At 44.1% G+C, this 13,825-nt stretch overlaps 1 protein-coding gene across 1 annotated transcript in view; it reads right to left on the bottom strand.

The window, feature by feature from the left end:
• Positions 1-13,825, bottom strand: part of ALOX5 (arachidonate 5-lipoxygenase) — a 54,999-nt gene that overhangs the window by 13,805 nt on the left and 27,369 nt on the right. Inside the window, exons 5-6 of the mRNA XM_032778201.2 lie at positions 3,188-3,294; positions 208-380 (exon numbers count right to left, since the gene is read on the bottom strand). Coding sequence (XP_032634092.1) covers positions 208-380; positions 3,188-3,294 — 280 coding nt within the window. The remainder of the gene's footprint in view (positions 1-207; positions 381-3,187; positions 3,295-13,825) is intronic.

The raw sequence follows: 13,825 nt of genomic DNA, 5'->3' as shown, positions 1-13,825 counted from the left end.
CTATCGAATACTCAAACTGCAGGCGTTCTCCTCAGCAGTGAAAAAAGTGAGCAGAATTGCTCTAATCTAAAAAGTTAGCTTTGCCATTGCAAACCACATGAAAGGAGATAACTGAAATCATGCCAGGATAGCACAGTGATTGGAGTGTTGTTATAAATATGTAGGGACAAAGTGAAAGAACAAGTCAATGCTCATTCAGTGCTGTACCTTTATTTCCTCTTCCAGAGTCAGGTTCCTTTCCAGGCTGCATTCTACCATATCGGTGGTAACTGGAAGCTTTGTGGGTAGCTCTCTGCATCTTTTGATCATTACAGGATTGCATCCATTCAGAAACTGGTATCCAAACATAAAATCTTCCTGCCAGTGCTGCATCACGTATTCTGAAGGAGACATAAACATGCAGCACCCATATCACCACCTCCTGCTGGTTTTTGTATTATACTGTGCCCAGAACCTCACTAAGTAAATGAGATATCCAGAAAAAGATTTGTTTTCAGTATATTTTGTGTCCTACATGTAATAGGGATTTATAACAGTCACTCAAATTAAACTGCTCTGGTAGTTGCAAAGGGATAATAAAATACCTTCACTGTTTATTTTCTGTTCTAAGCTATTGCACATTGTATCATTAATTGATCACACTGTTTCCACCCACTTGTGGGAGAATTTCAGTAGAGAGTGAAGCAATTCTTGAACACACAAAGTTTGCAAAGCATTTTGGAAACCTTTTGGTGCTGTAGAGATGAAAGATCATTAGGTATGAGAATCAATTATAATCATACAGGGAGATTCTGCATCCACTTGTACTAGATTAGGCAACATTACACTACCAAAATGCATAATTCATTCAGCCTTTTTGTTGCTTGTTTGTTTTTGTTGTATTTTTTGCCATGCTATTACTTCTGTGTTGCACTGGCGGTTTCCCACCATTATCTTGTGTTGTAGATTTCATAACATCATGCTGTCATTCCAGTCAATGACACATGAGACAGGAACACACAGTATTCACATTTCAACATCAGGTTACACCAAAAGAAAGTTCAGTTGATGCCTCATGGGCGGCGGGGGGAGATTTCCAATATTTCTTATTTTCTGCCTGACCAGACATTTTTATGAAAGGTCCTTCTTGTCTACTCTAGCTTAAAGCAAGAAGACCACAGACATATGGAAATATAAAGATGAATGGATCTGAAAAGTAAAATATTTCAAAACATTTCAAAACAGCAATTGCTTTCTTGGATTGCTTCAAGATTATATTATATTATATTATATTATTATAATATTAATATTAATTAATTAATATTAATTAATATATTATATTATTATAATATTAATATTAATATAATAATAATATTATAATATAATAATAATTAATATTAATTATTATTATATTATAATATTACTATTATTATATTAATTATTATATATTATATATTATATTATATTATATTATATTATATTCAAGATTATATTATATTTCAAAACAGCAATTGCTTTCTTGGATTGCTTCAAGATTATATTTCCATCATGCTTGCAAATTGCACAGTGATTTTGTATCTGTACTGGAAGTTGGGATGAGGTACCAACATTTCTCATGTTTGGGACAGAAACCATGGGATTGCAAAGAACAGTAACTTGAACTCATCCTCATATTGGTCCCGGTTCTGCAAAACTTACACATATGCTTAGCTTTAAGCAAGGGAATGGTCATATTAAGCACTAATTCTAATTAAATAAAAATCAAGCACACACACAAATGTTTGTGGCATTGGAGAGCCTTATCAGAACAGAAAAGTTATTAGTTAATTTATATGGCTTTCATCTATAATAAAGTACTTTAGGAAACAATCTTATTACATATTGTAATCAGGTTTTAACAGCTCTGCATGTCTTATGGGGCATTGTTTCTTGTATTCAAGAGTTCACAGACATTACCCATATTTTTGTTAATTCCCATTTTGCTTGACTAAACAGTTAATAGCTTCGGGGAATCTATAAAATTCTTAACCAGCACCTAAGGAAGTTTAAAGGAACACCATCAACTTAAAAAAACCTAAACATTCTTCTGTCCGAAAATCTTTTACCTACTATTGTTTCAAGTAACAGTGGAGATTACTACAATTAACTGAAAGGGATCAGAGACAAATGTGTTTTATTTTGGTATCTGACAGCATCTGGTATAGAGTCAGTTTCATTGTTTCCCCTTCATAGTCAGGGAGGGCAGTTTCCCATTTGCGTGGGTCTTTCACACAGCAACACAGAGAGAAAAACAAATAAATTTGATAGTAAAACCCCAAACATTGGCAGGAGAACTTGGGAGCAGGTGTAATCATAGAAATGTCAGACTGGGAGAGGTCTCAAGAGGTCCTAAAGTCCATCCCCCACACGCTAAGGCAGGACCAACACATGAAACTACTTTTGATTCATTTTTGGATTAGCATTTTCAAAAGTGCACTTAGGTTTCTATACCCCCCTCATTTTCAGTCAGAATTAGGAGCCTAAATCACTTTTGAAAATGGGGCTTTGGGTTTGGTTCTCTGGCCTGGGCCAGAGAGGATTTCCACAACAGTCTCTTCTAACCTTAAATCCGATGAATTTGAAGTGTAAAGTTTTCAGAAGTGCCCAAGGGACAGATTTACAAAGGTATCTAGGCATCTAAAGATACAGAGAGGTGTCTGATGGGATTTTCAAAAGCACTTGAACAGGTTGAGCGCCTAACTCTCCTTGAAATCAATGGGAGTTGGGCACCTGACCTGCTTAAGTGCTTTGAAAAATCCCCTTAGGTGCCGATGTGCATCTTCAGGTGTCTAAATACCTTTGAAAATCTGTCCCTAAGCATCTTGGGCACTTTGACAGTGTTCATAGATTTCCTAAGAGCTAGAAGGAACGATCTAGTCTGGCCTCCTGCCTAGTAGAGGGCAGAAAACCTCCCCTGGGGAATCCTGCCTCCAGCCCAGCTATTTGTGTTTGAAGTAGCACTTGGTTTTCGAGTTGAGTGGTGTCCTTTTGGCTCCATAAACTAGAGTTCAAACTGCTCATCTAAACTGTGCTTTCCAAACAGCATGTGGCTGAGGCGGATCAGAACAGACCAGACACTCAGAGGTGAGCCACTTCCCTTCCAGTTAGTGGAAAGGGGAACAATCAGTCACTCTATAAAGCAAACACTGACAAGTGAAGACAAACCCACCAGAGATTGTATTGCTGATTCGGACAAAGATCTTCTCAAAATCTGCAAAGTCACTCCAGGAGGACTGGAACATGTGCATGAAGCGGTTGACATAGAGATTCTCCATCCTATGAAAAAGACAACACTAGAAAGCCATTTGCAGCTTCCTCACCAGCCCTTCTTATACTTCTCCCCTTATCACACACACATAGTAAATTTCATGGTGATGAACTGTGTGATCTTATCCTCTCTAAAGACTGAACTCGTCTGGGCCGCATCTACACCCATCTATAGAACTGAGTTCAAATATTTAGGCTCAAAATTTCCCCCCCCATTTCTCCCTCGTGGGAGAAAGAAAAAGACAGAACCACACATGACCGGGAGGGGGCTTGGGTGCTGGGTGCAGAAAACCTGAATGGAGCAGGCTGGGCTGGGGTGCTTAGGAATTCTCTCACTGGTACATTGGCAACCCAAATCCACATCACACTGTTTAACCCAATCAACAACAGAGCTAGATGGCCTTGTAGTAAAAATGCTCTCAGAGCCAACTATTACTAAAAACACTTGCCACTAGCAGCACTGGAGAGAGGCATTGGTGTTAGACCAACACCGGGAGAGTCGTTAAAAACATTCTCTGTAGATGAGACACTATTTATCTAGCTATGCTAAGTACATTTATGACCCCCGCCCCTATCACTGTGGAACCTGAGCACTCAACAATCCTTAATGGATTTATCCTCACAACTCCCCTTTGGGGCAGGGCAGTGCCTTTATCCTCATTTAATACAGGGGGAATGGAGGCCCAGAGCGACTAAGCCATAGCTCCTCAAAAGGACTTAGGTGCCTAATGCACATTGATTTAAATGGGACTTAGTATCCCAAGTAAGTATCTTGGGAGATTCGGCCCTAAGTGACTTGCCCAAGGTCACAACACAGGAAGTCGGTGGCAGAGAGCACGCTTGAAGCCAGATCTTCCAAGTGCTAGGTCAGCCCTAACCACCTTGCCTGGAATTTCACTCAACTTGGTCTCCAGAAAACAAGCAGCACCAGCAGTCGCACAGCAAGTTTCTCCACAGTGCCCCATCAATAAGCCTGAGCCTTAGAGCAGGAGGGGAGAAAGTTCAGTTCCTGTGCAAATTCAAGAGACACTCTGCGGTGTTTTCACCTTCCTCTGCAGCATGGGGCACGGGTCACTTGCAGGTTTAAACTAGTGTAAATGGTGGATTCTCTGTAAGACCTTAAACCATGGACTTCAGTAATCCAGCCAGATGTTAGGGGTCTATTGCAGGAGTGGGTGGATGTGGTTCTGTGGCCTGCGATGTGCAGAAGGTCAGACTAGATGATCACGATGGTCCCTTCTGGCCTGAAAATCTCTGAGCCTATGAGCTTAAGGACAGAAAGCTCCACCAGAATGTCTGGTCTGATCTGTATCAAGCCCAATGCGCCCTAGGTTAGACATTCACGAATGGGGGCACCCAAAATTCAAGGCCACTTTGGAACCCTGGTTGTCTGCGACCCCAATATACTGACTGGACAAACCCACCTCGCAATCTAAGAATGGAGCTAGAGTTCTCTCCATCATTGTAAAGTCTTCTCCTCACACCTGGGTTCTTACGAAGTTATACATGTCACTCCTAAGGATGCCAACAGGAGTAACAAACTCAAATCCCAAGGCAGCGGGAGGAGAGTATATAACTCAGAGAATTGAATAGGAAATTATTGGTCTCTGCAGATTCAAAACTAACACAAGGATCCCAACTTCAGAAACAGTTATTTCCAGCTGCCTACTTACACTGATGCAACTTGCAATCATTGCGTAATGGACGACAACCTCCTCTGCAATTCCTGGCTTTAGTCTAGAGCATGAGATTTCCATGCCCCTTTGCTCTGCTACAGGGAAAGACATGCATGCAGTCATGCCCAGCTATTTAAGAACCAGTTCACTGAAAAGGAAACCACAATGCTTCCTCTTTTTGAATAACTTCCCCGGCAGGAGCTCAGAACTAAACTTTTCTCTCCACTGGCAATCGGGGCACTGCCTAGGAGTGAGGTAGATGTGGCTGGGAATTGTTTGCAATATGGTATCTTCACATGCAGGTTGCTGGCCCAGCACAGCCATACACACTGGGACTCTGGCACAGAGTTCAGGGTGAGCTTTGGGGTTTGCCAGACATCCACACCATCTAGATTAGCCCCCCTGTGCTCCGAACACCAGCTTACACATGACTTTCCTCAGTAACCTCCTGAGATTGAGTTCAGTTTTAAATATTCCAGGTGATGGCACTTACAACCATTCCACAGTTAGCACATTTTCCCTTGGCTTATGTTCACCTCATTCCTCCCAGTTATACTCTGTGCTTACAAACACCCTTCACTGCCTTTCTCCACAACACAGACCCTCACCTGAATGCTAACCCTGCCATGGGTTTTCTAGTTCTGGGTCCCAGACACTTCCAGAGATAGGCATCCCAGTCCCACAGCACTGATTTTATTTCTTCCATAGTAAAACTGCTTCCCAATTTCTTTCCCTTGCACGTGTCTGATGTATCACATGGTTTCTAGAGAACAGCTGCCTTAAAGATTTAGGCCAGGTCTACACTGCGACTTTAAATGGGTTTAATGGCCGATATACCGATTTAACGCTGTATCCGTTCACACGACGTCGTCATTAATATCGAGTTAAACGGCTCCTTAAATCGATTTCGGAACTCCTCCCAAACGAGAGGAGTAGCGCTAAATTCGATAGTGATAACTCGGATTAGGGTTCATGTGGACGGAAATCGACGTTATTGGCCTCCGGGCGGCATCCCAGAGTGCAGCACTGACCGCTCTGGACAGCAATCTGAACTCGGATGCAGCGGGCAGGTAAACAGGAAAAGCCCCGCGAACTTTTGAATTACATTTCCTGCTTGCCCAGCGTGGAGCTCTGATCAGCACGGCTGGCGATGCAGTCTGAAATCGAAAAAGAGCTCCAGCATAGACCGTACGGGAGATACTAGGTCTGATCGCTGTATGGGGAGACAAATCTGTTGTATCCAGCTCCGTTACAGAACACGAAATGCCAAAGCGTTTGAATAAAAAACTCCAGGATACACAGCGCTGCGTGACAAGCGTAACGGGAAGCCAGAGACTCAAATGGACGCTCATGAAGGGAGGGAGGGGGTACTGAGGACTCCAGCTATCCCACAGTCCACAGCAGTCTCTGAAAATTATTTGCATTCTTGGCTGAGCTCCCAATGTCTGTAGGTTCAAACACAGTGTCTGGCGTGGTTCAGGGAACAGCTCCTCAGTTTATTTCCCCCCACCACCACGTGAAAAAAAAAAGGGAAAGATTGCTGTGCTATGGCGTTTGCTCAATGCACTCCGCGAAAAAGGCGCCAAAGGGTTGTCTGCTGCCTTCACAAAGGGAGGGGTGAGGCTGTACCCAGCACCACCCGGGGCAGTGTTTTCTGCCCCATCAGGCACTGTGCTCTCAACACGGAAGTGGGAACTATGGGATAGCTGAGGAACAGCTACCCACAGTGCACCGCTCCTGAAATCGATGGTAGCTTTGGACCATGGACGCAAACAATCGATTTCAGGATCCCACTGTGGACACGCTAAACCGATTTTATTAGATCTGTTTTGTAATATCGGTTTAAGCTAATTCGAAATAATCGTGCAGTGTAGACGTACCCTTAGGTTCCTAGGAAGTGGGAGTAACCCATTGGAGATGCTATCTCTCCCTACTCTTCTAAATGCTCTGTGTAATTCTTTTCACTCTTATCAAGATATCTGGTAACAAGCTGCAAATAGCACAGCTCGCTTTCACATGTGGCTGCTCTTACTATGTCACCAAAGGGCCCTGCAATGTAGCCCCTTGAGGTTGGGGAGCAGGCATCTTGCACTAGCATAGGTAGCATCTCCTTGTGAATATGTGCTTTAAAAACTTGTAAATAACTTGTGGGGGAACTGGCACAGTTAGGAACACGTTCCTGAATCTGGGCTGGCTCTGTAATGCCTCTTTAAAGAATCCTCCTAAATGCCTTTGCGAGCATGCACAGACAGTGTCTGGACTCAGGGAGTAGCCTCAGGAGCTTTCGCCAGTTTCTGTTGCATGGATCTCTTTCTGTGGGGTTGCCCGCACTTTGTTCCAAGCTCATATTGTGACTGTATAACACTGAGTAGCCTGTTCTATGCCGGGCACTGCTCCCTGTAGAGCAAGCAAACATCACAATAACATTCTTCTCGCTTGCTTCTCCAAGCACCATAGTTACAAACACGCATGGAGTCTCCTCCCTGACTTCCCATGGGATTGGGAAGGTGAGCCACGGAGCTGACCTGGGCAAAATGTTTGCAAGTAACCCTGAAACCAGAAGAGGCTTGCCTGATTTCATCACAAACCAGGAACTTAGCCCTGGTTTGCTTGTAACTCTGCTAGAAATTGTTCCAAGAGCTTCTGAACCAGCCTCAGACTGCAAAACGTGTCACCTCCCTGGTTCCAATGCAAAACCAGGGGCAGGCCAACTGTTTTCACTAAGTATCAGAGGGGTAGCCATGTTAGTCTGGATCTGTAAAAGCAGCAAAGAATCCTGTGGCACCTTACAGACTAACAGACGTTTTGGAGCATGAGCTTTCGTGGTGAATACCCACTTCGTCAGATGCATGTAGTGGAAATTTCCAGGGGCAGGTAAAAATATGCAAGCAAGAAGCAGGCTAGAGATAACGAGGTTAGTTCATGAAGAGCTGAGGTGTGAAAACCAAGGAGGAGAAACTGGTTTTGTAGTTGCAAGCCATTCACAGTCTTTGAGCTGATGTGTCAATTTGCAGATGAACTGAAGCTCAGCAGTTTCTCTTTGAAGTCTGGTCCTGAAGTTTTTTTGCGCGTAATGGCCACCTTAAATCTGCTGTTGTGTGGCCAGGGAGATTGAAGTGTTCTCCTACAGGTTTTTGTATTTGCCATTCCTAATATCTATTGTGTCCATTTATCCTTTTCCTAAGGACGTCCAGTTGGCCGATGTACATAGCAGAGGGCATTGCTGGCATATGATTGCGTATATTATACTGGTGGACGTTGCAGGTGAATGAACCGGTGATATATGGCTGATTCTGGTTAGGTCCTGTGATGGTGTCGCGGGTGTAGTATGTTGCGAGTTGGCATCGAGGTTGTTTGCATGGATTGGTTCCTTAGTTAGAGTTACTATGGTGCAGTGTGCAGTTACTGAGTGAGATATGTTCAGTTGGCAGGTTGTCTGTGGCGCGAGGATGCCTGCCACCAAGGCTGTGAAAGTTGGGATCATTGTCCAGGATGGGTTGTAGATCCCTGATGATGCTTGAAGTGGTTTTAGCGGGACTGTATGTGATGGCCGTGGAGTCCTGTTGACTTCTTTCTTGGGTTTGTCTTGCAGTTGGAGGCTTCTGGGTACACGTTGGCTTGCTATCTGTTTCCTTATTTCTCGTGCGGTATTTAAGTTTTGGGAATGCTTGGTGGAGAATTTTGTAGGTGTTTGGTCTCTGTGAGGGGTTAGAGCAGATGCGTTGTCACTCAGTTGCTTTGGAGCTGTAGACAATTGGTCAGTAGTGGTACAGCCTGGATGAAGTGGGGCATGAAGATAGCATAGCAGTCCAGTAGTTTTGTATAGAGGTGGTGTTTTAATGTGACCATCACTTATTTGCACCGTGGAGTCAGGAAGTGCCTCCTGTTTAGATTGGTGGCGGCTGGAGTTGAATTGGGGTGGAGCTGTTGAAAAATTCGTGCTGGAATTCTTCCGCTTCCTTCCATGGTCCAGATGATGATGATGTCATCAATGTGTTAGAAGAGAAAGGTGACGGGACGAAGAGTAGAGGAAGTTGGTTCCCGGTCGCCATAAAATGTTGGATATTGGGGGCCATGTGGGTGCCTATGCGGTTGACCCTGATCTGGAGGTATACTATTGCCATCAAAATTTGCAATAGTTTGCGTGTGAGGATAAATGCACAGAGCTCAGGCCATGTTGATGCTTGGCATCATAGGGCATACTGTCCTGAAGCTTTGTTCCATCTGTGTGTGGATGTTTGGACACGCCACCTCCTTTTATCAGCCTCTTTGGAATATAATGTCAGGTTGGTTTCTGGACTGTGGATGCATTGTGTTCTGCAAGACTTAGGTTATGAGGCAAGCAATTTGTTTTCACATTTTCTGCCTGTGCACATCGGCGGAAGCATTCTTGTATAGTTCCAGTGTTCATTTCAACCTCAGGGGCAGTCCATTGTGAGTTTTTTTCTTTTGTGCGTTGGTGGGAGTGTAACTGTGTATCAGTGGGCTGTTCGTTCATCCTGAAGTATTCTTTGATTGGAGACGGCGAAGTAGGCTTCCAGGTCGCCGCAGAACTGTATTCATGTTAGTGGGGTGCAGGTGGCAGGCGAAAGAGAGTCCCCGGGTAGAACAGACTTTTCTTCTGGGCTGAGTATGTAGGTTGGATAGATTGATATATAAGGAGTGCTGTTGTCATCATGAACAGTCTGACTACAAAAAAGGAGACGCCAGACAACTCTCCAGTACAATTCTACAGGCCAGTTCCCTCAGATCCCCCAAGGATACACTAAGAAACTGCGACCATCTACTCAGGACGCTCCCTACACTAACCGGAACAAACCAACATCTCCTAGAGGCCCCGACCAGGGTTATTCTATCTACTACCAAGATCCACACCCGGAATCCTGGACGCCCATTCATCTCAGGCTATGGCACTCTCACTGAAGGACTGTCGGATTATGCGGACTCTCTACGCAAACAGCACTCCCAGCTATCTCTGTACACCAATGATTTCCAGAGGAACTACAATGCATTGGTGACCTTCCAGAAAACACCATCCTACGCCCCCCGAATTGCTGTCTATGTGTGGTGGTAGCCATTAGCCAGCCTACACGACACAGATGGAGAATTCCTCTAGCTGTCAGCAGTAACAGGTCTCTTCCCCTAACTTTGGACCGGGCAGTAGAGCAGAGTATTGCATACTGCTACTCATGTTACTAAGGACATAGAGAAAGCCAGTGGCAGATCTGAGCACAGAGTTTCTGGGGTGAACTCCTGATACCACTGAAGATCCCCACCCCCTTTCCTCTAACCACAGAACTCAGTCCCCCTCAAGAAAAGAATCCAGGAGTCCTGACACCCAATACTCTGCTCTAACCACCAGAGAGTGTCTCTTAAGCAAAATATTCAGCCCCTAAGTGACTTCAGTAAGTGAAAGCCCATGAAACTTGGGCTCCTAAGGACTGCATTTACAGGATATTTAGGTGCCTGAACTTGCTGTTTTGCACCTAGTGGGATTTATGTAAGCACCTAAATGGGTTAGGCACCTAAGTCCCATTGATTTCAAAGGGAGTTAGGTACTTCTAAAAATCCTACTAGGCTTAGGGGCCTTAGAAAATTTGACCCCAGGTTACTTAGGTGCTTTTGAAATGTTTACCCTGTGTCTTTAAAAAACCACCTCCAAGATTTTCCAGTAGTACTGATCTACCGTACTTTAGAATATTTTGGACACTATCACTGCTTATTGTACATTCTTTCCTCCTTATGTCCTGGCAGTTTCAAATTGTATTTCTCTTCCCTTCTTGTCCTAAAGAGCTGAGCCACTTTGTTGTGCACTGCCCAGCTACTGCTGCATTCTACTCCAGAGGCAGCTGCATTTCAGTGGTGGGTGAAATGATTCTTGTATCTAATTTGTAAACTGCATTGGGATCCTGCAGGCTGGTTGGTGCTATATAAATGTAAGATGATATTGTAAAGAGGCCATCTCCCCTCCTGCATGATGAAATAGTGGCATTTGAAGGTTGACAGAGCAGTTACTGATTCCACGTCAGCCCTGCCTATGGTACCAAATGAGGAACTCAGAAAGGGATACATTGTAAAACACCTTAAGACCTGAAGAAGAGCTCTGTGCGTGTTTGAAAGCTTGTTCCTCTCCCCAACAGAAGCTGGTCCACTAACAGACGTTACCTCACCCACCCTCTCTCTCTAAACACCTTATGTCACTGACAATAAATAAAAGGATTGTTCTTTAGAAACCCAATAAATATATAGAGAGAAATAATGCAGCTAACAACTTGACAACCGCTTGCAGAGTTATGCTCAACACAAACAGTTCCATGTCTCTGGAAGTCAAATTCATTGACAAATCTGGCTTTTATGGAGAAATGAAACTCAATCTGTTCAGCATTTACAGTCTGTTGGCAACAACTGCGTGTCATAAACAGATAGCTAAGGGTTAATGTTTCTTTTACCTGTAAAGGGTTAACAAAGGGAACCAAACACCTGACCAGAGGACCAATCAGGAAACCGGATTTTTCAAAGTGAGGGGAGGAATGTTTGGGTCTGTGTCTTTTGTCTGTCTCTCGCTATGAGAGGGATCTTTCTATCTCTCAAACTCTAATCTTTCTTCAGTTCCCAAGTTGTGAGTACAAAGGTAGAAAAACAATAGGCTTTTATTGTTTTTTTTTTGTATTTACATGTGTGTAGTTTGCTGAATGTTTAAATTGTATTTCTTTTTGAATAAGGCTGTTTATTCATATTTTTCTTTTAAGCAATAGCCCTGTATTGTCACCTTGATGCAGAGATCATGTTTATGTCTTTTTCTTTGCAGACTTCAGTTACACTTCTGCTTTTAGAAAGACAAAGCCTATCAAAGCAAAGGTTAAGAGGCGATTTGATCACAGCCTCTAAGTACCTCCATGGGAAATATTTGCGGTAAGAGGACTCTAATCTACCAGGCAAAGGCATAGCCAGAAGTTACAGGCTCAACACAAGAGCACAGGAATCCTCTGGCCTGTGTTATACAGGAGGTCAGACTATGATCTCTAGGGTCCCCCTTCTGTCCTTACCAACCAAGGAATCTGTGAAACAGTTAGAGCTTCTGGTATCTATAAATCATACAACTTTCCTTTCCTTTTTCCCTTACCAAGGAGTTGCGCCCCTCTCCCACCCCCTTTGTCATTAATAAGAATATGGGGGCACTGGATTAAGAATAAAGGAAATGCTGTCTCAAAAAAACCCCTCTCTTGTGTTGAGGGATATTCAAAGGGGACTAAGGGAGTCAGGCACCCAAATCTGGGCACCTAATTCCCTTAAGCATCTTTGAAAATCCCAAACGTATTCCTTGTAAGGATCCACAGGGCCTGGGCCCAGGCCTGCACGTCACTGCTGCTTCTACAACCCCTCTCCCCCCCGCACCCCAATGGCTCATCTAATTGGAGAACTGGTATTAAGGCCTTAAGCACCACTAAAGGTACCACCCACTGGGACCTGATTTGTCCAGATACACTATTTAAGCCAGAAGAGACATAAGGAGTTGTCTGCACAACAGCGTGGATCCCAGCTTGCTGCTGCTACAGACCCTGCCATACGCTATTCTATGTTACCTGACCTGACCTGCTCCTGGTTTCTGTCTTTTCCTGATCCCTGCACCTTGTCTCCAACTCTGGCTCCAATCCTTGGCTTGACTCTCTGACTCCGACTCTAGCTTTGACCCTTGGTTTGACTCCTGCTCCATCCAGTCGGGTTGACCATCCAATTCCCAGTTGTGACATTCCTCAAACAGTCTCACTAAAACTAATGGGACTATGTGACCAGTAACATACTATGCACAGTGAGTAGCGGTATCAGAATCTAGCCCTTAAGCAGAATAGGTATTTACTAACTGTGAGCATCAGTCAAAGGGGAAACACCGGACTATGATCTGTAACATCAACTTAATCACGTGCTGGAACACCCAGATGTCTCTCCTGCTGTCATGACCAAGCCGTAAGAGGGGGTGCATTAGTCAGCTATTCGTTCATGCCTTGAGTACACTGGGTAGCATAAGATGGAAGGCTAAGTCCCTGCAGCTGCTGGAGAAGGGTCCCAATAGCCTGTTTGTGCATACCTTGGAGGGGCTCATTGCTATATAGAGTTCAGCTCCTTCTCTTCAAGGGCCATATTTGCATTTCAAAAAAAGTTTTAAAACACTCAGTGTCCATCCACTATGAAAAATCCTTCCTAGGAGAAGGAAAAGTAGGAGGGAGAAGAAAAAGAGAAATGCCACTGTGGGACCAGGTGTGGCTGAGGGGGATGGATGCTCTCTCGCACGCCCACCCTCCAATTTAACCGTAGAATTCTATGTAACACGATGTGCGAAGGCATTTTCCTCTTGTTTTGATGGTGAAGGCCAAACACGCATTGCTGTGAGTTGGGGCATGGCTGTGACATCATAAAGAAGGCCCATGAGATCAAGGCTTGGGACAATCCAGGTGCTCAGCTGGACTCTGGGAAATAATAGTCCTTAGTTTGGATCAGGTCATGTTGGCTGACATTAATGATGTTTGGTTCCTCTAACGGGCAATAGCACTGCTATTAAAACAGCATTTTAAAGAAGTAAGATATCAAATGATTAATAGAATCAGAGATGGAATGATACAGTGGCTTGTCTAGTCCAACCCCTGGTGGATAGGACAGGCTTATTCTCAGTGAGGGTCGTCCATCAGCTGGTGACTGTCTCATTCCCCCTGTACTAAGAGTTCCACAGGATCTTTAATGCTGATGAATGGTCATGACCACGTTTCATGAGGGATGTGAGAGATGCAGGCATTGGTGGGTTAGCTGGACATTTCACTAACCCACATGCTTCAGACAAGTTACGTTTAATTGTGAGTTATCCCACCAAA

The sequence above is a fragment of the Chelonoidis abingdonii genome, chromosome 16, assembly GCF_003597395.2.
Source record: "Chelonoidis abingdonii isolate Lonesome George chromosome 16, CheloAbing_2.0, whole genome shotgun sequence".
Classification (NCBI taxonomy): Eukaryota; Metazoa; Chordata; order Testudines; family Testudinidae; genus Chelonoidis; species Chelonoidis abingdonii.
The sequence above is the reverse complement of the archived record's forward strand: the minus strand, read 5'-3'. Positions and strand labels throughout refer to the sequence as shown.